This window comes from Gymnoscopelus braueri (genome assembly GCF_963280865.1).
Source record: "Gymnoscopelus braueri genome assembly, chromosome: 6".
Classification (NCBI taxonomy): domain Eukaryota; kingdom Metazoa; phylum Chordata; class Actinopteri; order Myctophiformes; family Myctophidae; genus Gymnoscopelus; species Gymnoscopelus braueri.
Genome location: NC_137607.1, coordinates 10,036,824 through 10,062,434, shown reverse-complemented (window position 1 = coordinate 10,062,434; position 25,611 = coordinate 10,036,824). Strand labels below are relative to the sequence as shown.

Sequence of the window (25,611 nt, the reverse complement as noted above, 5' to 3'; positions counted from 1 at the left end):
AACGGAGGGTTGTTACTGTGGTAGTGTCACTGTGCAGTGTGTAGCGACCAATGTTGTGTTTCCTAGTTTATCCACCTGATTCGGACGCTACCAATGCATTGAATGGGACGTTATCACGTTTTATCAGACAATTGAATGGGCGAAGCAGGCGACATACTGACATACTGACCATTCATCGGGCGTAATCAGGACATACTGACCTATACTGACGGAGATGACTTATATAAGTCCTGGCACTCATGCACTGTTTGTCACTTATGAGCTGCCGTTTGTACAGAACGGCTCTGATGCGTGAACTCTCGTGAGATTCTCGCGTCCCGCGATATCTCGCGTGTAGTGCTCCCCCTCCCCTCATAAGTGACAAACAGTGCATGTGTGAGTGCCAGGACGCTACATAGAGAGGATTCGTGAAAAAAACAAATTTGGTGCGACGAAAATAGCCAAATTAGATTCATGCTCTAGGCTCCATTCTAGCTGGTGAATGATTATAGGCAGACACGATATTATATTTGAGTCCGGATCTCTCCTTTAAATTCTGCCATCCCTGCGTCCATGACAGCTGAATAAAAACTAACTCTAACCTCACAAAACAACCCCTAACCTCATTTTGCAGAATCACTAGTGATTCTGAATCACTAGTGATTCTGCAAAATGACTGATCTCTCACATTCACCGCAACATAGGCCTACATACATTACATGCCGGCATATACTGTATGCCCCCAAAAAAATGTTATTTGACTGTCCTGATAAAATGCTAGGAAGTTATTTGATTATATATAATATTAATTTTTGTTTCTTCATGTCATATGAAAGCAAGGAATAATAGCGACACATTTAAATATTGGTTGTTCAGTTGGACCCAACCATTTTGGAAACTATTTTATCAATAGAGTCGTGTAGATTAAAGAGAAGAAAAAAAAAAAAAATATATATATATATACAGATATAACCCTATAATAATGAGACTAAATCCATCCCGTGGCACCCAGCTGAGTTCTGCCCAGAGAGGAGCAAAGGTGGAGCAGTTAGGGGTTAAGTGTCTTGCTCAAGGACACCTCGACACATTACCGGGGGATTGGGAGTCAAACCTGTGGACCTTCTGCCTCCCAGGCGGCCACTCTACCTATTCAGCTATGGCTGCCCCAGCCTGCTACCTGCCAACCAACATGATACAAAACAACCTATGTTTTCTATTGAAGAAGATGTTGAATCAAGCAATAATTAGAGTCTGTGGAACGCTGCCACACACTGTAATATATCTTATCCTATCCTTCATTTCAAACGTAACTGCGGTTTTGTAGGAAAGCTAAACAAAACAAATTCACTAAACTCTTTTGTATCTGGTGTAAACCCTGTGAGGTGATAATAAACTGAAAATAAGTTAATTAGTGAGTTTTCAGCCAGAAGAAGAAGAAAAAAAGAAGCCTTAAGCATCAACCGCATTGATGAACAGTTGGCTGCAACTAATTAAATGTGTAGTTCGTCAAATATCGTTTAAATTTCATTAAAACAACTGCCGCGTGGAAAGCCACTTTAATGAAACGTATGTCAACATAAATTGACACTGTATCATTGTCACCAGTTGATGAATTGGACAGCTAATGAGCGTTTTTTTTTCCTACACGGTAAAATCGTTAGTGTTAAATAAACTCCTAAGGGTGTACAAATGGAAACAAATGGACCCAAAAGGGTCCATTTGTTTCCATTTGTGCACCCTTAGGAGTTTAATTAAAACTGACATTTTACGGTGCGCTTTGCTAAGCTGCTAAGCTAGTCTAAACTGATACAGATGATGTTTTAGTATATCTATCCAACAAGGGGTGGTGATTCATTTTCCCATGACAGGCACGTATACAAGCGTGTATTTATGTATACTGTTTCTGAAGCTCGTATCGACTTTAAGACAAAACTGCGGCCCAAAAAAAACATTTTACACCTTGGTACTCAAGTATCCGACAAAATGAAAATAACAAGGCTCCCTCAGTCCCTTAGTTTATCTTTTGTGGGCGCGCACACACACACACACACACACACACACACACACACACACACACACACACACACACACACACACACACACACACACACACACACACACACACACACACACACACACAGGCACACAGTGTGTTGTGTGAGGGAAACTGGGGCGGAACTAAGCACGGGGTGGAATGGAGGGTGCGCGCGCGTGTGTGTGTGTGTGTGTGTGTGTGTGTGTGTGTGTGTGTGTGTGTGTGTGTGTGTGTGTGTGTGTGTGTGTGTGTGTGTGTGTGTGTGTGTGTGTGTGTGTGTGTGTGTGTGTGTGTGTGTGTGTGTGTGTGTGAGAGTGTGTGCACGTACGTGTGCGCATGTGTGTTCGTGCATGCGTGAGTGAGTAACACCAGCCACAAACAAGCGCTCTACGCTGGGAGCTCAGTGTGAGATCAATAGAATGCAGGTCAGTGAGAAACACAGTGCATTGATAGGACAACAACACTATAAGGAACACAGTGCATTGATAGGACAACAACACTATAAGGAACACAGTGCAGAGGACAACAACACTAGATCTATGAGGAACACAGTGCATTGATAGGACATCAACACTAGATCTATGAGGAACACAGTGCATTGATAGGACATCAACACTAGATCTACAGGATCAGTCCCCCCAGTTCAAATATGATGGGGGGGGGGGGGGGGGGGGGGGGGGTTGAGAACCACCACTGTAGACAGGACACTGCAGGTTGTTAGAATGTGAACATAATGTGTCCAAAAGCAACACAAAGCTATTAAGCTATTAACACATCGGGTGCCAAACACGGTCTGAACCGTGTTTGCGCAGAGTAGCGGTCCGGTGCCGAACACGGTCCAGACCGTGAAATATGTCTTTTTGTTTTTTTCGTTTTTCTCCACACGGGCGGGGCTAGAGCAGCTCTGGGAGTACCCATTGTGATCTTGAGAAGGATAGGCCAGATAGATCACCGGAAAAACAAAAACATGGCTGCCATCCACTTCCTGTCTATTTCCTTCTTTAAAACACCTATATCTCCGAATCTGTTTCCGGTGGGGAAAACCGGTCATGCGCGATGCGCGATCCCCCCCCATTGTAACTCGCGAGTGAAATGTTATCGTTCCAGGCTGTAGCCAGGGTCATCGCGCAACATGAATGGATGTTTTTTTTTACATGGATTTGCTCCTCGTGGAGTCTAGAGCTTTAAACAGCAAAGCGCAGTCAATGGGGAGAATGCTGGCACCCAACGTAAGTTGTTATGAAAAAATGCTGGCACCTGATGTGTTAAGTTATGAAGCTTCAATCCGGAAATGATTTTTTAAAAAAGTTGTCGCTACTTTTGCATGACAAAGGATCAAATATAGGGCATTCATTTACCAAAGAAAAAAGCCAAAAGGATACACATACTCCTGGTAAAAAGATGAGTCAGTAATGAGCCAGTGACCAGTAGCATGTAGCGGATGATGATGATGATGATGATGATGATGATGATGATGCTGATGTTCAGAAGCATAAAGGGAATCAATAACGTCGACACACTGCCGATCGATGGCCGAGCAGAGAAACAACTCATAACAAATGTTTTCCTCTGGCACAAAAACACTACGCACGCACGCACACGCGCACACGCGCACACACACACACAGACACAGACACAGACGCACACGCACACTCTGTGTCTCACTCTCTTTCTCACTATCCCTCTCCAGTGGTGGAAAAAGTACTCGCTTTTCTTACTTAAGTAAAAGTATCAACACTGCTATATACAAATACTTGTATTACAAGTAAAAGTCCGGAATTCAAAATGTACTTGCGACAAAAAGTGCAAAAGTATTGGCATCAAAATGTACTTAAAGTACCAAAAGTAAAAGTACTCATTATGCAGAATGTCCGGTTTTAAATGTATCCAAATATTTTGAAAATAGAAGATCTATAAGCTCACAACTCGTCGCTTTGCGACACGTTGTGAGCTTATAGATTTTCAAATGGCCGAAATTTATATAGGGGCTGAAGTGGTTAATGTATGTTTAGTAATAATAATCCAAATCTACAAAGTAACTAGTAACTAAAGTTTTCAAATAATTGTAGTGGAGAGTACAATATTTGCCTCTGAGATGTAGTGGAGTAGAAGTAAAAGTACTGGAAATTGGAAATACTCAAGTAAAGTACAAACACCTCAAAATTGAACAGTACTTGAGTACATGTACTTAGTTACTTTCCACCACTGAGTATGGGCTTATACCAAGGAAGAGAACCACAGACACGCTGTTGGCCCTGAGAGTGTTGACGGAGAAGTATTAGAGAAGGACAGAAGGAGTTATACACTCTGGGCCCTGTTTTCGCTGGTGCCTTACCCATTAACCCTAAACTTCTTTACCAATCTTTACTATTTTTAAAAACATTTTCAAATAGTTCAACTAGCCGATCTACATCGACACGTTGTGAGTTTGTAGATTGTTTTTTTTTTAACTATTTGAAAATGTTTTTTTTTTTAATAGTAAAAAATGGCAAAGAAGTTTAGGGATAATGGCTAAGGCACTGGCTAAAACAGGGCCCTAGCTAGGTCTTTGTGGACGCAGAAATAGCATATGATAGGGTGGTGCCAGAACCAAGAACGTGTGTGTGATCTCACTGTGTCAACTATCACTGTAATGTGTAACTGTTATGTTTTTGGTATTATAGGCTCGGTGGTGAGAAAAGACACCAAAATGAAACTCAATGCACATGCACACAAACGTACACACACACACACACACACACACACACACACACACACACACACACACACACACACACACACACACACACACACACACACACACAGACACACACACACACACACACACACACACACACACACACACACACACACACAAACTGCCTCTTGTGATGTATGATACCGTATTGTGACTTGCTCTGCACTCCTGCACAAAGATTAATCCCTCCCTCTCTCTCTCTCTCTCTCTCTCTCTCTCTCTCTCTCTCTCTCTCTCTCTCTCTCTCTCTCTCTCTCTCTCTCTCAGGCTCTCTTTCTCGGTCGGTCGGTCCGTCCGTCCGTCCGTCCGTCCGTCCCTCCCTCCTTTCAAATCATTTTGTTTTACTTTATTGGCATGAGAAACATTGCGTTCACATTGCCAAAGCAAGTGTCAAATAACATTAAATAAAACAAATAACGGTATAAACAAATACCAACAGTGTAAAATGTCAACTTCTCAGTCAAGTATAGTTGGTACGAAACTAATATAATAAACTAATAAAAATATCTCTCTCTCTCTCTCTCATATGCAGTGAGTTTTGTGGACTGTGGCGGAGGGGAGGTGCTCTATGAGGTCACGGAGAGGGAGGGGTCATGGCTGGGGGTGAGTGGCGAGGGCGTGCTGTCCGTGCGCCACGGCGTGCGGCTGGCCGAGCGCCAGAGCACCGTGCTGGTCTACGCCACCGACCCTGACACCAAGCAGCGCTGGAAGATGAGGGTCACCATCATCACACACCATGATGACCACCTGGGCACGGATTCAGCAGCACTACAGGTAAGAGAAAACACACGCACTCACACAAGCAGTATCTACTATCTAGTGTAAAATAAAAATTTCATTCAGTTGGCAAACCTACAATTTTTTTTTTTTTTCAAAATGTAAACGCCAATATTTTAATAGAATGTCATTTTACAGTAAAAAAAATGTATAGGCAAGAAATGCAAAAAACAAACAACCAAATGGCACAATTTAAAGACTTCCACAGAAATCCCACGGAAAATACAACCCCCACTTAAATGTGGCAACGATTTAACTGCACTGATGCAGAGAGAGAGAGAGAGAGAGAGCGAGAGAGTAGCAAACCTACAAATGTTTTAGCGTGTGTGTGAGAGAGAGATAGAGATAGAGAGACTGGCCCTCATTTATCAACGCGGTGTAGACCAATTGGACGTACGGCGAGATCACCGCAACTTTCGGCATTTATCAATATATCCTGACTTTGACTTTAGTGTACGGCCCGCTCAGATCTCACGTCAGGTCGGAGGCAGTTGTAGACTTTGGCTGCACCCGTTTGTTCCATCCTAGACATATGTATCCACTCCAAAATGTATCTAACACACTATTAAATAATCCCTGTGAAAATATAACCTTTTATAAACTCGTTTAAAGGAACTGTTTTAACAGTCATTCAGATAAGATTGCAGATCTGGCCGCATTGGCTATTTGAAAATAGCAGATCTACAAGAGCTTGTAGATCTGCTATTTCCAAAATATGCGAGCGGTTATGCGAAAGCATTTTCGGGAGTCGGAACTGGCGCGGCCGCGCCGCTGTAATCTTTTCATGGACAGCATACAGTGTTACAACCTATAGCGTGTCCTATGGAGTTATGTACAATTTATTTCATCCATTGATGTTTATGCATTTAATTCATCGGTCACTCAACCAACGTTCAGATTATGAGTGGCTCTCCAGGTTCTATTTCAATACTCCGCTTCGAGGTCTCGCTATGGGAGAGCGCCCCCTGGCGTGAACGCAGAGGCATTTTCTTGACACACTTCCAGGCCAAAGTCTATTTGCGACGCATTGTGAGCTTGTAGATCTGCTATTTTCAAATGGCCGAAATGTATAGTATAGGGCTGTATGTTTTGTAACAATAACAATAATCAAAATCTACAACGTAACTAGTAACTAAAGTTCTCAAATCATTGTAGTGTGGTAAAAGTATAATAATTATTTCTTGCGTGTGCGTGTGCGTGTGCGTGTGCGTGTGCGTGTGCGTGTGCGTGTGCGTGTGCGTGTGCGTGTGCGCGTGCGTGCCGCCTGCAGTGGTGTAAAGTCACTAAGTACATTTACTCAAGTACTGTACTTAAGTACAATTTTGAGGGATCTTTACTTTACTGGAGTATTTCCCATTTTCAGTACTTTTACTTCTACTCCACTACATCTCAGAGGCAAATATTGTACTTTTACTCCACTACAATTATTTGAAAACTTTAGTTACTAGTTACTTTTCAGATATAAATTATGATATTATGAAACATACATGAACTACTTTAGCCCTATTTTATACCTAGGCTATTTGAAAATAGCCGATCTACAAGCTCGCGATGCGACGCGTTGTGAGCTTGTAGATCTGCTATTTTCAAACATTAAGTACTTTTACTTTTGGTACTTTAAGTACATTTTTATGCCAATACTTTTGTCCTTTTACTCAAGTATTTTTTTTTATTCTGGACTTTTACTTGTAACAGAGTACTTCTATATTGCACTATTGATACTTTTACTTAAGTAGAAAATGTGAGTACTTTTTCCACCACTGGCCGCCTGTGTGCATGAGTTAGATTTATAGATACTGCAGTTTTACCACTGTGTCCCTCACCAACACTTGCAGATTCACAAGCTCAAAACATGTTGTGGATTTTAGATTGGGTTAAACATGTCAAAAGGGTGTAAAATGCACTGCCCTAAAAAACTGTACCTACGTGCGTGTGTGCTTGCATGTCCTCAGTGGTGGAAGAAGTACTCTGATATTTTACTTAAGTGAAATGCCTTTTATAATATAATAATGTATATTTGCAAAGTAACTAGTAAATAAAGTTTTCAAATAATTGTAGTGGGGTAAAAGTACAATATTTGCCGCTGAGATGTAGTTGAGTAGAAGTAAAAGTATAGACCAGGGGTCTTCAACGTTTTCAGGCCAAGGACCCCTTGGCTGAGAGAGAAATAAAGCAGGGACCCCCATTATATATTGTATAGAATATAATCTTTTCATAGATTTCATAGATAGCTTCATAGACTTGTTTGACAGCACTATCATCAGTGTTGGATTCATGTTAATGTGTGTTTTCAGACTTTTAACCACATAAACCGTCCATACTAAGTAAACTTGACCCACTCTGTACTTAGTCTGCTCTTTTTTCCCCCTACACCAAAACTCTTTGCCGAAAATAGCAGATCTACAAGCACACAACGCCTCGCAGCACGAGGCGTTGTGTGCTTGTAGATCTGCTATTTTTGGCTAAAGTTCTCCTCAGAATAGGGATGCTTGGTTGAAGTGGTTAATGTAAAAATCACAAAGATTTGGCGGCCCCCCTGTAGTAACTCTGAGGACCCCCTAGGGGTCCCGGACCCCCTGTTGAAGACCCCTGGTATAGACAATTGGAAATACTCCAGTAAAGTAAAAGTACCTCAATATTTGACGTAAGTAAAGTAATTGAGTAAATCTCCTTGGTTACTTTACACCACTGTGTGTGCATGTGTGTGTGTGTGTGTGTGTGTGTGTGTGTGTGTGTGTGTGTGTGTGTGTGTGTGTGTGTGTGTGTGTGTGTGTGTGTGTGTGTGTGTGTGTGTGTGTGTGTGTGTGTGTGTGTGTGTGTGTGTGTGTGTGTGTGTGTGTGCGTGCGTGTGTGTGTGTGTGTGTGTGTAGTTGCGTATCGTATAATACATCATTTTCCTGGTCCTAACAAGATAAGTGGTTTGGGAACATTTTTACTTTCAGCCAAATGTGAAGTGAAGTGAAAGCCAGTCAATTCATACAAGGTAATATGCAGCAGCACTAAAAAGGAGCAGTAAAATCCTGGATAAATGAAGCAATTTGCAGAAACCACGGCAGACAGGGCTGTGTTGAGGCTCCCTGCATCACCACAGGGGATATTATTTTAACGTGAAAGCCCTAATGGATTGTTTCACTGTTGTTGTTATGTTCGTGGAGAGCTATTAAGTTATGTAGAGAGAGCTGACACTTAACAATACAATTGTAGCTCTGGCTCTCTGTCTAGGCTCTGCGGTATAGCCCACGCGCACACGCACGCACACACGCACGCACGCACGCACGCACGCACGCACGCACGCACACACACACACACACACACACACACACACACACACACACACACACACACACACACACACACACACACACACACACACACACACACACACACGGAAGCACACAGACGCACACAGACACACACAGACACACACACACACGGACGCACACACAGACGCACGCACAGACGCGCGCAAGAACACTCATATGCACGCACAAACGAATGCGTGTACATGCATGCACTCACACACACACACACACACACACACACACACACACACACACACACACACATATGCTCGCACCCAAGCATGCATGCACGCTAATTGACCCTCATTAAGCCTTTCTAGCCATAATTAGAGACCAGCTGAAATGAAAAACATACGTATTTTGCACTTTTAGAGCGTATCCGTGGTCATAATGGGGACATAGATTAAAAAAAAAAGAAATTATGGCAATTATTTTTTGGTGTATTTTCTGTTTTATATCAAAAGTCCCTAAAAGTCCTTAACTACAGAAGATGCTGAATGGAGGGATTTGTAACTGTGATGTGTGCATGTGCGTGTGTACAGTACAGTGCATGTGTGCAACTGTGCATGTTGGTGTGTGTTGTTGGCAGTGGTGGAAGAAGTACTCAGATATTTTACTTAAGTAAAAGTAGCAATACCACCAAGTAGAAATACTCTGTTGCAAGTAAAAGGCCTGTGTTCAAAATGTTACTTGAGTAAAAGTACAAAAGTATTGGCATCAAAATAATACTTAAAGTACCAAAAGTAAAAGTATACTAAAATATTTGAAAATAGCAGATCTACAAGCTCACAACGCGTCACGATGCGACGCGTTGTGAGCTTGTAGATCTGCTGTTTTCAAATAGCCTATGTATAAAACAGGGCTAAAGTGGTTAATGCATGTTTTATAATATAATAACGTATATCTGCAAAGTAACTAGTAACTAAAGTTTTCAAATAATAGTAGTGGAGTAAAAGCACACTATTTACCTCTGAGATGTAGTGGAGCAGTAGTAGAAGTACTGAAAACTGGAAATACTCCAGTAAAGTAAAAAATACCTCACAATTGTTTACTTACTTGCTTAATACTTAACTTGAGTAAATATACTTAGTTACTTTCCACCACTGGTTGTTGGTATGTGCTGTGCTGTGTGTGTGTGTGTGTGTGTGTGTGTGTGTGTGTGTGTGTGTGTGTGTGTGTGTGTGTGTGTGTGTGTGTGTGTGTGTGTGTGTGTGTGTGTGTGTGTGTGTGTGTGTGTGTGTGTGTGTGTGTGTGTGTGTGTGTGTGTGTGTGTGTGTGTGTGTGTGTGTGCGTGCGTGCGTGTGCGTCCAGACTCAGTGGCTCCAGCCTCACAGCGCAGACAGAGCTGTATTTAACATAAAACTGAAACAATGCACAATGTGTTCATTACATTCATTACATTATGTAAACAACGACATAAACCATATCACATTAAAGTGAACAGAGACACGGTGTGTGGTTTTACATTCATTACAACAGAAAGTGACCAGACTTCATTCTGCAGAATGGAGAGACGTGTTGACGTTCTGATTTAGACATTCTAACCCTCTAACTGCTATGAAACACACCCTGCTATTCACAAAGAAACACCACAGAATGGCCTCCACCATTTAAACCCGATATCAACATAATGTTCTCTCTCTCTCTAAAGCCGTCTTATAATGTGACCAAATGTCTGACGTGAAAGGGGGCGTGGCCGCCTCGCCAATATACAACGTGAAAATGAACCCCGCCCATCCTGGAATGCGGGAGTGATGTTCTCAAACCCGAGACGTACCGTAGGACCCCAATGGAAACAAGCCAATGGCTCTTTTAGTTTTTTTTTAGCTGACCTTGTATTGAACTGTACTTTCATGTGCTTTTTTCTGCACATTTCTAAATAAAGTATTCAATCAATCAATCAAACAAACGTAAGAGAGAGGACAACGACTCCTCTAAAAACCTGCGCTATCTGAGTCGGACTTTAGCCACGAGAGGCACCGCCGCTACTATAGGGGGTCCGCCAAATCTTTGTGTAACAGGATGTTTCTTTTTTTACATCTACCACTTGAACCCTATCCCTATTCTGAGGGGAACATTGGCTGAAAATAGCAGATCTACAAGCTCACTGTGTGTGTGGGCATTGTGAGCTTGTCGATTGGCTATTTTCGGCAAAGCGGTTTGGTGTATTAGAGGGAAAAAGGAGCTAAAGGTCAAGTTTACCAAGTATACTGCTCTACACCAAATCTCTTTGCTGAAAATAGACGATAGTTCACCATGCGTCGCAGAGCGTTTTTTCCCCCCCAGAATAGGAACGCTAGGGTTCAAGTTGTTACCTGATTTACGGTGATGTATTCAGCAGGGTGTAATAAATCCACAACATAATGCAAGCTTAACAAGTTTCAATGCACCAATTTAAGTACTGTCGCTTCCCAGTGCCAGAAAAAAGGTATTCGGGACAGCCCCAGTGCGTCCCGTGTGTGTGCATGTGCGTGTGCGTGTGCGTGCACGCGCGCGTGCGTGCATGTGTGTGTGTGTGTTCGTTCTAACGGCCGATCTACACTAGGCTTTTCAAAGCGACACGCACACACGCTCATGTACGCGCACACGCACGTTTAGATCCAGTCCTACTTTAAAGCCTGCATGCGTATGCGTATGTGGGGCTCGCGTATCCACCACGCGCCAGGTGTAGACGCTATCATTGATTGATCTATTGGATCTTTCCAAACACACTGTACACGCGCGCAGCAAATTCCACGCATACGGCAATTTGAAAAGTCTGGTGTAGATCGGCCGTAAAAGTGCGTGTGTGCGTATATGCGCGTGTGTGCGTGTCGCTTGTGTAGATTCAGCGTAAGACAGGGAGACGCTTGCACATTCTGACTCTGACATTTTAACAGGGTGGTCTGTTAGGTCTGTTATGAACCAACGCCCTGCTATTCAGAAACAACGGGCCACAGATTGCCTTAACCCTTTAAGACCGGGAAAGCATAATTTGTGTCATTGTAAGATTTATTTGGCTATTCAAAAAAAGCGTATCTACAAGCTCATAGCGCGGCACCGAGTGCCGCGCTATGAGCTTGTAGATCTGCTATTTTTGAAAAAAAAATCATAAAAATGTGTGCAAATCTTGGAATATATATGTTTTCAAAGCAAATATTTGTTAAATATTGAGTTCCAGGGACCCCCAGAAGCAAAGTGTTGAGTTACAAACGTCTGCTTAAATTTTTTTAAATTAAAAAATGTACAATATTTTTCATGATTTTTCTAAATATAGCAGATCTACAAGATCATAGCGCGGCACTCGGTGCCACGCTATGAGCTTGTATATCTGCTATTTTCGAATAGTGTGTGTGTGTGTGTGTGTGTGTGCTTGCATGCGTGCATTTGTGAATCTGAGTGTGTACGAGTGCGCAGTGTGTGGGATGGATGGGTGTTTGCAAACAAATGCATGTTATGCACAATGACACTCCAGAGTGTCGTAAGATCTCTAGACGGAAGGACTTGAATATAATCTGGAGACTCTAGTAGTCGTTGTGTTTTGTGTCCTCACAACTTATGTTATGAGAAACCACTCATAACTTATGTTATGAGAAAACACTCAGAACTTGTTGAAGCTATTTAAATTGTTCTTGTCTGTCATTGCAAACATTGTAACGGTATTTGAATTCTTCTAGTAAACATAATTTGCAGTTGGAGAGACAAGGTATGCAGGACAGCCCCAGTGTGTACAGTAATCTGTGTGTGTGTGTGTGTGTGTGTGTGTGTGTGTGTGTGTGTGTGTGTGTGTGTGTGTGTGTGTGTGTGTGTGTGTGTGTGTGTGTGTGTGTGTGTGTGTGTGTGTGTGTGTGTGTGTGTGTGTGTGTGTGTGTGTGTGTGTGCGTGCGTGCGTGCGTGCGTGCGTGCGTGCGTGCGTGCGTGCGTGCGTGCGGCGTGTGTGCGCTCGCATGTGTGTGTGTGTGCATGTGTGTGTACGTACGTGCATATGCTCGGCGCCAGTGGTGTAAAGTAACTAAGTACATTTACTCAATTACTGTACTTAAATACAATTTTGAGGTATTTTCACTTCATTGGAGCATTTCCAAATGTCTGTACTTTTACTTCTACTCCACTACATCTCAGAGGCAAATATTATACTTTTACTCCACAACAATTATTTGAAAACTTTAGTTACTAGTTACTTTGTAGATTTTGATTATTATTACAAAACACACATTAACCACTTCAGCCCTATATACATTTCGACCATTTGAAAATAGCCGATCTACGAGTAGATCGGCTATTTTCAAAATATTTCTATACATTTGAAAACTTCTGAAATGGGACATTCTGCATAATGAGTACTTTGTACTTTCGGTACTTTAAATACATTTCGACACCAATACTTTTGTACTTTCACTCAAGTAAATTTTGAATTCCGGACTTTTTACTTAAACAGAGTATTTCTACATTGCAGTATAGATAATTTTACTCAAGTAAAACAAACGTGAGTACCTTTTCCACCACTGCGTGGCGTGTGGGTGTTTTGCCAAACGGATGCATGTTCTGTGCATAAAGAGACTCCAGTGTGTCTGCAGCTCAACCAGACAGAGAGACAGACAGAGAGAGAGCCAGAGGCCTCATTAAGACACAGTTTTCACACCCTCTTATTTCCCTCAGACCAGCGTCATCATCATCATCATCGCCGCTAAATGAACTATGGCTGCATATCAACTCTATCTGGCCTCTTCTCTCTGTTGTGATGATGTGAGACGAGATGAGTGGCTCTTTGTGGTTGGCTGAGTGTTGACTGCAGAGGGGGGGCGGGGGGTGGGGGGGGGGGGGGCTACTGGACCATCTGGTGGGTCTCTGCTCTCCCCTCACCAGTGCTGGAAAAAAAGTACTAAATGTTTATACTTTTACTTAAGTAAAAACATTTAGTACTTTTTTTTGTAAAAAATACTCAGGTAAAAGTCCAGTATTCAAAATTGACTTGAGTAAAAGTACATAGGTATTTGGCATTCAACTATACTTAAAATACCTAAAGTAAAAGTACTCATTATGCAGAATGTCCCATTTCAAATGGCCGAAATGTATATAGGGCTGAAGTGGTTAATGTATGTTTTGTGATAATAATCAAAATCTACTCTAAGGTAACTAGTAACTAAAGTTTTCAAATAATTGTAGTGGAGTAAAAGTACAATGTTTGTCTCTGAGATGTAAAAGAGTAAAAGTAAATGTACTGAAAACTGGATTATACTCCAGTAAAGTTTAAAAAAATACCTAAAAAAACGGTACTTGAGTAAATGTACTTAGTTACTTTAAACCACTGCCCCTCACCCCCCTCCCCTACCCTCACCACAACGCTAATCAGTGGTGGAAGAAGCACTTCGATTATTTGCTTAAGTATAAGTAACAATGACAACATGTGGGAATACTCTGTTACAAGTGAAAGGCCTGTATTCAAAATGTAAGTAAAAGTACACACATTTTGGTGTCTCGATGTACAGTACTTAACATTGACTGCCACTTGGCCTGAGGCTCACACTCACACTCATCTGCTATTTTCAAAATATTAGTATACATTTTGAAAAGTTGAAATGGGACATTTACTTTTACTTTTGGTACTTTAAGTACATTTAGATACCAATACTTTTGTACTTTTACCAAAGTCAATTCTGAATACCAGACTAATATTTCTACATTGTGGTATTGATACTTTTACTCAAGAAGGAAATGTGAGTACTTCTTCCACCAGTGTGTGTGTGTGTGTGTGTGTGTGTGTGTGTGTGTGTGTGTGTGTGTGTGTGTGTGTGTGTGAGTGTGAGTGTGTGTGTGTGTGCGTGCGTGCGTGCGTTTACACAAGAGAGGCCAGTCTCTAAACACAACCCAGAAATAGCCCCGGCCGGGCCGGCGCTGCCACTGTGTTAGAGAGCTAGAGTAATGCAGCCAAACAGCTTACATGTTGATGCATTAGAGCAAAGTGCTTCTCACTTTGTTTTATTTTTATGTCAAGGATTCCCAGAACTCTTGTCATAAATCTTGAACAATTGTGCAAATCTTTGAATATTTACAACAACTTTTTGAACTCAAGTCTTAGCTTCTGGGGGGGGGGGGGGGGGGGAGATCCCTGGAACAACATATTTTGGTGAGGATCGGTGGCTAAAAACATAATTTTGGGGGTCCTTGACAAGAACAAGTTTGAGCACTACTGATATTACAGCAACAATAGTTTTTCAGAAAAATTAAGACATTTTGCTGAGACATAATTATGACAGTTACGAATGTTTGCTTTGAAAAAAAATGAAAATTCAAAGATTTGCACAAAATGTTCATGATTTTTCAAAAATAGCAGATCTACAAGCTCATAGCACGGCACTCGGTGCCGCGCTATGAGCTTGTAGATCTGCTATTTTTGAATAGCCAAAGAAATCTAAAATGACATGATTGGTTACAGATTGTTACAGAGACCTGATTGTTAAGGGTCTATCATGAGGACCCCCTGGAAGACGAGATGATGCATCATTTTAGAATCCCTTCCTAGGAATCCAGATGGTCCCTGGACCCCCCATCGCATTAGTGCAAGTGTGTGTGTGTGTGTGTGTGTGTGTGTGTGTGTGTGTGTGTGTGTGTGTGTGTGTGTGTGTGTGTGTGTGTGTGTGTGTGTGTGTGTGTGTGTGTGTGTGTGTGTGTGTGTGTGTGGAGGAGGGGGGGGGGAGCAACAGTGTTTTTTTTTTCAGGAAAAAAGGGTGGACCTGTGTTCCAATGTAGTTATTATTCAGTCATAAGCTCTTCTTAATACTTTTCAATGGCACAATATTTATAAAACCCAACAACACAGACTTAACCACGTTGACTTAAAAAAATCCCAAAATATCAAACGTAGCAGATCTACTGTACAAGCTCACAACGTGTCATATCGCGACGCGTTGTGGACTTGTAGATCAGCTATTTTTTGCTACTTTTGTGTGACACTGTAGACAAAGTAGGGTATCACCTTATTAATTATTGAGGTGCGAAATATAGTCTATCTATGCCACAGCCAAAAAGAGAAAAATAGAATAGAGGAAAAATAATGGATGAATAAATTACTGTGTAGCAACCAAAGATATAGAGAATATTAATGCGGCACAAGGATGGATAAAGTTAGTAACCAATACAGCAGAGCAAATAGCAATCTGTGTTTTATGATGCGCTGAACTTTAGCAGTTCTGTCCTACATATAATCTAAAAACGTACAATTTATGCAAGGAGGCTGCAAGGAGAAGTACGTACAACCAGTGGTGGAAAAAGTACTCACGTTTATTACTTGAGTAAAAGTATCAATACTGCAATGTAGAAGTACTCTGTTACAAGTAAAAGTCGGGAATTCAAAATTTGCTTGAGTAAAAGTACAAAAGTTATGGCATCAAAATGTACTTTAAGTACCAAAAGTAAAAGTACTCATTATGCAGAATGTCCCATTTCAAGTTTTCAAATCTTTTTACAATAGCAGATCTACATGCTCATTGTGAGCTTGTAGATCGGCTATTTTCAAATGGCTGAAGTGGTTAATGTATGTTTTGTAATAATAATCAAAATCTTGAAAGTAACTAGTAACTTTCAAGATTGCCGTATTTTCAAATAATTGTAGTGGAGTAAAAGTACTATATTTGCCTCTGAGATGTAATGGAGTAGAAGTAAAAGTATTGGAAATTGGAGATACTCAAGTAAAGTACAAATACCTCAAATTGTTACTTAAGTACAATACTTAAGTAAATGTACTTAGTTACTTTCCACCACTGCATACAACCAAAGTACATGCAACTTAAGTACATATAACACTGTAGTTATTCACAGCCTGTGTGTTTAGGTTCCCAGCAGTATTACACCAGCTTACATGCATTTCACATCGTGTAACTGACTCTGTAGCCTCCATATGAAATATTAACCCTAACATCTGTAATTGACTCTATAGCCTCCATAACATTAACCCTAACATCTGTAATTAACTCTATAGCCTCCATTACATTAACCATAACATCTGTAATGGACTCTATTGCCTCCATATTAACTCCTTAACTGCCAGAGTAATAGGTTGACGCTCCTGCCGGCGAAAACGAGCGGATTTTACTGACCTTTGAAAAATCATGGAATATTATCCGCGATCGCCGTCCTCACGGAGATCGCCTCATTACACGCACGGGGGTCTCGGGAGTCTAAAAAAAAAAAGTAAGCGGTCGCTGTAATTTGTTTCCTAGTTGTGGCCAGTTGAATGTGGCCTGTTGTTGCCGTAAATGTATAGAATTGTGTTGCAGATTAAATTAGATCTTTTTCCCCCACTACATCAAAACTCTTTGCCAAAAAATAGCTGGCGTTGTGAGCTTGATGTAGATCAGCTATTTTTGGCAAATGTTCCCCTCACTCCCCTCAGATATCGCACAAAGATTTGGAGGACCCCCCCTGTAGTAACTCTGAGGACCCCCTAGGGGTCCCGGACCCCTTTGTGGTGTTATCTGGCTACTCTCACACCATCAGGCTGTATAATCAAACGCTCTCCCCAAAACCGTGATATTAATTCCTCTCCAGTATGATGAGCCATCAGTGGCAGTGAAAGGACTGGTCATTAACCCATTAACTCTCTCAGTGCCACGCCCCGACATATCCCGAGTTTTTCCCGAGTACCCTCAGTGCCAGCACGAGAAATCCCGAGTTTTTACTTTTGACTGTGGTCGCGCTATTCTGTATATTTTTCATGATCACTTTCGCTTCCTGACTACATCAGACTCACCCGGAGCCGGATGTAAAAAAAAAAAAACATTTCCGGGTCACGTTGTTTTTCTCCGGTGATTTTCGGCCAGAATAGGGAAAGTCACGTTTTTTCACACGGTATAAAAAGCGAACGGAGAGGTCCACGTCTACTCTCTTTGGTCTGGGTGACGATCAGTCATCGTAGTCGTGTATCGCATCGTAATTTAGCCCGATCAACGATTATCGAAAATGTCAACATCCGGTTCTGACCGGATATGACGTGAGCCTGTTTGGGAGGGGGCGAGTGAGCCAGCGAGATCATCAATGTGTCGATTTGTTGCTCTCTACTGGTAGAACTGTATTATGGGTTTAAAACCCCAATCAGATCATTTATTTGAATGAAAAATTTTAAAATTTTAAAATTTTAAAAAACGCAAATTCCTGGCAGTTTGGGAGTACTTTATGAAAATACTCTTGGCACTGAAAGAGTTAAAACCGGGAACGCATCTGTGTCATTTTAAGATTTCTTTGGGCTATTCGAAAATAGCAGATCTACAAGCTCATAGCGCGGCACTCGGTGCCGCGCTATGAGCTTGTAGATGTGCTATTTTCTTTTTGAAAAATCGTGAAAATGTGCATGTGCACATCTTTGAATATATCTTTTTTAAAGTCTGTCAAATGTCTTGATTTTTCTGAGAAAAAACTAGCGTTGCTATATCAGTGGCTCTCAAACCTTTTCTTGTCAAGGACCCCCCAAAATGATGTTTTTGCCCGCCGATCCCCATCAAAACATGTTGTTCCAGGGACCCCCTGAAGCAAAGATTTGAGTAAAAAAAATAAAAAACGAATTTCCACAAATGTTCATGATTTTTCTAAAATAGCAGATCTACAAGCTCGTAGCTATGAGCTTGTAGATCTGCTATTGTTTAATAGCCCAAAGTATAAAATAATGTTTATAGCTAAAACAAATCTAAAATGACACAGATGTATTCCCGAATTGAATGGGTTAATGAGGCATTTCACACATTTTCAACCTTATATCTTAGAATTGCTCCTCTCGCTAAATGCTCATTATATACGATGAGGCACCGTTTCTCCACTTCAGAGGAGGTTCAGAAACCTGCCTATACCACCTCCTAATGTCGTTGTATGATAAGTGTTTCCTTTGCTTCATGTAACACAATACATTTGTTCTTATATGACGCTGATGATCTAAGATTTCTCTATGGGGATTTCCAATAGAAATAAATAACTAGGTGGGGGCGGCCATAGCTGAGTGGTTAGTGAGCCCGCCTATAGGGAGCCAGAGGCCCTGGTTGCCCCAGGCCCAGGTACGATTCCAGGCGAGGCCAGCAAATGTGTCGATGAAATGAAATTTGTCCCTGAGCAAGACTCTTAACCCCTAATTGCTCACAGGCCCTCATTGGAAACAAGACCGCAAGGACTTTCACGAACGGACCTGTTAAAGGAATTATCCTTTATCCTTAGGTGACCCAGGGGCCTCTAGTGGCCTCAGTGATGTCAGACTTGTAGTTCTCTAGGGGGGGAGAAGAAGCACAGCGTTGTCAACAGCTTTAGAATCGGCGTAAACATCATCCTCTCTCTCCAGGTCAGAACCCTCCAGAGAAACGCAACAGCAGAAAGTGAATTTCCCAGCATAAGGTCATTGGTGCAGTGAGAGGGGGGGGGGTGAACACATGACCCCGTCGCCTCCTGGAAAAGGTCACACTCACTCAAAAACATGTTGTTTCTTATACTTAAACTGCTCTCGGAGGCTGTAGGGCAGACACATTGTTCTGAGGGCAGAACCTTTCACTTTCTATCACTGGACGAGGTGGAGAGCGGAAGAAGTACTTCACCCATTAAAACCATCAGGAAAGTATCTGTGTCATTTTAGATTTCAGCTATTAGAAAACTCTTAGAATTTAGAACAGTGGTTTAGAACAGTGGTTCTCAAAAGAAATAGCAGATCTACAAGCTCACAGCACATCACTTTGTGCCACGCCAAGTTTGTGAACATTTTCAAGCGTTTGAAAAATGTTGAATAATTGTTTCTATCTCTTCTCGTCTGGGGGTCCCTGGCGCAAAACATTTTCAGATGGGGGGTCCACGGCCAAATACGTATCAATGTGGGGGTCCTTGGCACGGTAAAGTTTAGATGGCATTTTGTAGAATCGGCCTCAGGTTTTAATGGGTTAAAGGAATAGTTCACCCAAGAAAATACTTATTTTTTTATTTTTTTTCGGTATCAGCCAGAGTGCGGGAGTCTGTCTCCGCTACAATGCGCTGGAGACAGAGTTGGAGGTGCCCGGGATCGAACCCATGACCTCGTGGTCCAAAGGCGAGAGCTCTAATAGCCTACCGACTGAGCTACCCCGCTACACAATAGCATGGGGCCCTGGGGGACCCCCTGGTCAAAGTACACAGGGCGTAAGTGGTTAAGAAGTACAATCAAAAAGCTCTAAATCACCGTGGAACAGCTTAGATCATCATCCTACTATAAATCCACTGTAAAAATGGAGAAAGCAGTCTGTCTGGCACCCATTTGTCTTCTGGATGGGCTTCCCAATCGATCTGGAATCACACATGGGTGTATAGTGCTTTGGCAAAGGCATGGGGGCTGACAGAGCACATTTTTCTTCTTTTTTTTGTGTCAAATGTAGTTTTTCAAAAAATGTTTGGGAAGTCTGCCCACAGTTGAGGGAACCGAGCTACGAGGTTTTGTTTTATTTCATTTCCCAAGTACATTTAGAGTAGGCAATTATTTGTGACTGGATTTGAATAAGGATGAGTCATTTAGCATTTTGCATTTGTGTTTTTTTCATTTCATATGAAAGCAGAAAATCACAGCAAAACAATGCAATATTTGTTCATTAGAGTGATTAGTTTTGAAACTACAGCTTATAGAACTGAAGTCACCATTTAAATGGCCCTAGTGTATTTTTAACCTCTAGGCTCCGCATTGGTGGGATGTGCTTTAGCACCGCACCACCCCAACGTCCTGGGCTATGGGATCTTTTAGTTGCCGTCCCATAGCCCAGACGGCCCAGACGTCCATACCGTGGTATTATTGGTTGTTGGTTGCTTGTCAGGGACAGCGTGATCAAATATGAGAGAGACAACACTAGCGTTGACTCCCATTGTAAAAATGGAATGCGGCCTCTTGTCTATCTCAATGAGGAACTTCCAATGTTTTGAAACTATAGCCCATAGCGTTCCGCTTTGCGGCGAGATCAAAGCGTGTCATAACTCTCTCTCTCTCAATGGGTCTGGCCAGGGAGATATCACGACCAATCACACGCTCTCAGACACATTCTAAGATCTCAGCACTCAGGAAGTGAACCCTAAAAAGTGAATATGGTGAAGATCAATTCACGCTGGCAGGGACGTTTATGGAGTTATGTGGTGACTATGGTCTTAGTCAACCAACATCAATAGAGAATGTATTTGAAAGACTATTGGCATTGAAATGAGGGAGAAATTCGATTAGCATACGTTTAAGCTGTTTATTTGCATTTTTTGGCAAGTTTGCACGTAATTAATTTCAAGGACCCCCAGTTTGACATGCATTAGGCCACAGACCCCCATGTTTTACCATTTGATTCGGTTCCAATTTTGTACACTCTCAGAGTTACAGACCTGTAAGGGTCCATTTGGTTCCATTTGTACACTCAGACTTACAGGCCCACAGCTCCCCATGGGCGCCTGCCTGGGGGTCCCTGGACCACACATTTTGAAGTAGATTCGATAAAGTATCTAAGTACATTTAATCAAGTACAGTACTTAAGTACACTTTTGAGGATTTTTTTTTACTTTACTGGAGTATTTCAATTTTTCAATACTTTTACTTCTACTCCATTACATCTCAGAGGCAAATATTGTACTCCACTACAATTATTTGACAGATGTAGTTACTAGTTACTTTACATATTTAGATTATTATAACAAAACATGCATGAACCACATCAGCCCTATATAAATGTTGTCCATTTGAAAATAGCAGATCTACAAGCTCACAACGCGTCGCTTTGCGACGCGTTGTGAGCTTGTAGATCTGCTATTTTCAAAAGATTTATACTCATTTGAAAACTTAAAAATGGGACATTCTGCATAATGGGTACTTTTACTTTTGGTACTTCAAGTACATTTCGTTGCCAACACTTTCGTACTTTTACGCAAGGTGTACATTTGTAATTCCCGGACTTTTACTTGCAACAGAGTATTTTTTTTTTATATAGCAGTATCGATACTGTTACTTAAGTGAAGAAATGCGAGTACTTTTTTCTCCACCACTGCCTTTAAAGAACAAGTCAACATGATGAACTCTTAAATCTCTCCGGGGGGCGACTATGGACCCGCCCGATCATCCATGCTGAACCGTGGGCTAATGCACAGGCCAGCTCCCAGCTGGGACAGACCCTCCCACCCCCCCCTCGCCCCCCTCCATCCAGAATGCAGCAGCAGCCTGGATAAGAGCAGCTTGTACAGAAAACAGCAGAAGGGAGAGGAGTGCAGCATTCTCTCTGCAGAAAAAGACATAAAGCAGGACATTATTATATATAGGGCCTACTGTATAGAGAGAGGGTGAGGGAGAGAGAGAGAGAGGGAGTGAGAGAGGGAAGAAGAAGAAATTCAAAAGCAATATAATATACGTTCTTAACCACTTTCCGTATTGTGGGAATAGATAATTCATATAGGCTGTGCATCGCTATGCATCGTGTGGCAAAGTACCAGACACACATGGTTAATTAGTGTGTGTGTGTGTGTGTGTGTGTGTGTGTGTGTGTGTGTGTGTGTGTGTGTGTGTGTGTGTGTGTGTGTGTGTGTGTGTGTGTGTGTGTGTGTGTGTGTGTGTGTGTGTGTGTGTGTGTGTCTCAGACGCACTGAACAATTCAAAGGGAGGGATACAGAGCGAATGTTAATGTGAGTCTGGGGGTGCAGACAGACAGACAGACAGACAGAGTGAGAAACAAAATCCGCCGAACGTACCGAAGCAGTCTGGATCCCAGGCTTCACAACCTCAGCCCATGGTGGCCTAAAACTTTAATATCTCCCGAGCTATGAGGAGTTCCCTTTGGCTCAGTGGTTAAGACGTTGGCCTTACATGCGGGAGACCCGCGTTCGAATCCTGGGCGTTACACATGGAGAGCAGTGGACTGTCAGAAGCTGTATAACCGATGTGTCCATTGGTTTTATGCTAATTTGCGACGAATGTAATACTATAGGCTTGCAACTGTAACCCTCAAAGTTACCCTCAGAAATCTAAATAAAAAAGAAGTAGCGTTTGGTGGCAGCAGACAGCAGGAAGGCACAGAGGGAGGTAATGTCCTCCCTCTTCCTTCTCTTTCATGTACTTTAATAAGCTTGATCCGTTTTATCTCTAGTTTTCATCACACACACAGATGCTGTGTTCTATCGCCCTGCTGTTGAGGATTACTGTATTTACACACATCGCTGTCAGGACTGTAAACCCTGTATGTCCAACACGCAGTGCTGTAAAGTTACTAAGTACTAAGTACGTTCATGGAGATTTTTTTAGTTTTAGTCGCATACTCTAAGCCAATCATTTGATGACTGGCGGAAAGATGCTAATGTATCCGGTAGGAGACTCAAAGGAGTCTCTTTGAGTCTCCTACCGGAGAGACCGCCGTTCATCAAACTATTGTCTCAGGAATGCGACAAAGACACAAAAAAATCTACATGAATTCAATGCTTCATGGGGTGTGTGATTGATAGACAATAAGTCAAAGAATTGCAAAAAATAGCCAATCTACAAGCTTGTAGATCAGCTATTTGTTCTTCTTTTGCTGTAGTATGATGAAGTAGGGTATTAATTAAGGGGGGAAAATGGCATATGGAGATCTGAGGTTTCTGCCTGACAGTGACGATATCCATTACAAACAATAAGAGCACAAATCAGCTCCGGAGACCTTATCGAAACAAGTAAAAACATCATCTTAACAAACTCACAAGTGAATTCTCTCTCTAACTCACACCCCGACACATCAAAAGCAGAACTACACAGCAACATGGCACATGAAAAACATTTATGAATAATAACAATGTAATTTAGTCCGGATGCAGTTCATGATGAAAGCGAATGTGGGTGTGTGTGCGTGCAGTGTGTGTGTGTGTGTGTGTGTGTGTGTGTGTGTGTGTGTGTGTGTGCGTGCAGTGTGTGTGTGTGCGTGCGTGCGTGTGTGCGTGCGTGCTAGAGTATGTGCGTGCGTGCCTGTGACGAGATCCAGTAGAACTAGAAAGGGGATAACTGTTCGTCGTCCAGAGAACAGAAAATGTAAACCGGAGCTTTCCCTTCGTTTTTTAGACCATGTTAAAACTACGATGTCTAGCCAAAACCAGGGCAAAACCAGTTAACTCAAGATAGAGCCGTTTCCAGAAAACAGATAAACAGGATGTGGGCGGGAGGGAACATCTTTGGACGGCGCTGTTTCCGGTGAACACTGTTCAAGAACCTGGTAGTGCTGCTCTTTATAACGTTTTATTCTCTCTCTCTTCTCTCTGTTTCAGCAGGTGAATGCAGCTGATGTAACAGTAACTAATCAGATGCCAGAGATCGTGTTCCCGCGGCACAGCGTGGTCGAAGGGGGCGGAGCCCTGCGGCGGGTGAAGAGAGACTGGGTGATCCCGCCCATCAACGTCCCCGAGAACTCCAGAGGACAGTTCCCTGAGGAGCTGGTCCGGGTACGGCCCCACGCTTTGAGACAGTGTTCACCTTTTTTAAAGATAAACAGTGTGCCTTTATTGATAGGATAGTAGTCTGACAGGAAATGGGGAGAGAGAGATGGGTTGTGACATGCAGAAAGGCCGTCGGGATCGGGACTCGAACCCGCGACACGCTGTCAGGCTACTTTGGAGCCTGGGTGCCCAGACCGCTACGCCAGCATTCCGGGTATTTCAGTGTACATTTTTGACAGCAAATTTTTATTTGGTTTTAGTCATAGTCTTTTGAATACAATTCCATTTAGTTTTAGCCATATTTGAGTCATCTGAAAAGTTTTAGTTTTAGACTAGTGTAAATAGTCGACTAAATATCGTAAGACTTTAGTCGACTAAATCTATTGTTGATTTTGACAACAAAAAATTGTATGTTGGCGGTGCCTTGATGGCGTCGTAATGGCTGATTTTACACTTGGATGCATGCTGAAAATAGACAATCTACAAGCTCACAACGTGTCGCAGCTCAACGCGTTGTGAGCTTGTAGATCTGCTATTTTCAGAGCGCAACACCACGAGCGACAGCAAACATAAAATGACTTGTCTTTTAGTTCTACTGGATCTCTTCGTCCCCCACTAACATTTTAGTCTTTAGTTTTTATTTGTTGATGAAATTGTCCAATAATCATAGTTTTAGTCATCGTAGCTTTAGCTCTTATTTAGCTTTTATGTCGTTTTCGTCAGTGAACAAAGGTAGTCGACGAACATTTCTCGTCAAGGTTTTAGTTGACGAAATCAACACTGCTTTGAAGAACCACTGGTACAAACCACTTCTCCTTTCTCTATTATCTTATATGTTGGCTATTCAAAAATAGCAGATATACAAGCTTCTGTACTTCTTTCTCTACTCTTCTCTTCTATTCTTCTGTACTTCTTTCTCTACTATTCTCTTCTATTCTTCTGTACTTCTTTCTCTACTCTTCTCTTCTATTCTTCTGTACTTCTTTCTCTACTCTTCTCTTCTATTCTTCTGTACTTCTTTCTCTACTCTTCTCTTCTATTCTTCTGTACTTCTTTCTCTACTCTTCTCTTCTATTCTTCTGTACTTCTTTCTCTACTATTCTTCCCTTCTATTCTTCTGTACTTCTTTCTCTACTATTCTTCCCTTCTATTCTTCTGTACTTCTTTCTCTACTCTTCTCTTCTATTCTTCTGTTCTTCTTTCTCTACTATTCTTCCCTTCTATTCTTCTGTACTTCTTTCTCTACTCTTCTCTTCTTTTCTTCTGTACTTCTTTCTCTACTCTTCTCTTCTATTCTTCTGTACTTCTTTCTCTACTCTTCTCTTCTATTCTTATGTACTTATTTCTCTACTCTTCTCTTCTATTCTTCTGTACTTCTTTCTCTACTATTCTTCCCT

General features: G+C 41.9%; 1 protein-coding gene across 1 annotated transcript in view; it reads left to right on the top strand.

Moving 5' to 3' along the window:
* Positions 1 to 5,461: 5,461 nt before the first annotated feature.
* LOC308087770 (cadherin-2-like) overlaps positions 5,462 to 25,611 on the top strand; it is a 70,143-nt gene continuing 49,993 nt past the window's right edge. Inside the window, 2 exon segments of the mRNA XM_080431927.1 lie at positions 5,462 to 5,525; positions 24,047 to 24,220. Coding sequence (XP_080288053.1) covers positions 5,463 to 5,525; positions 24,047 to 24,220 — 237 coding nt within the window. The 5' untranslated portion in view covers position 5,462.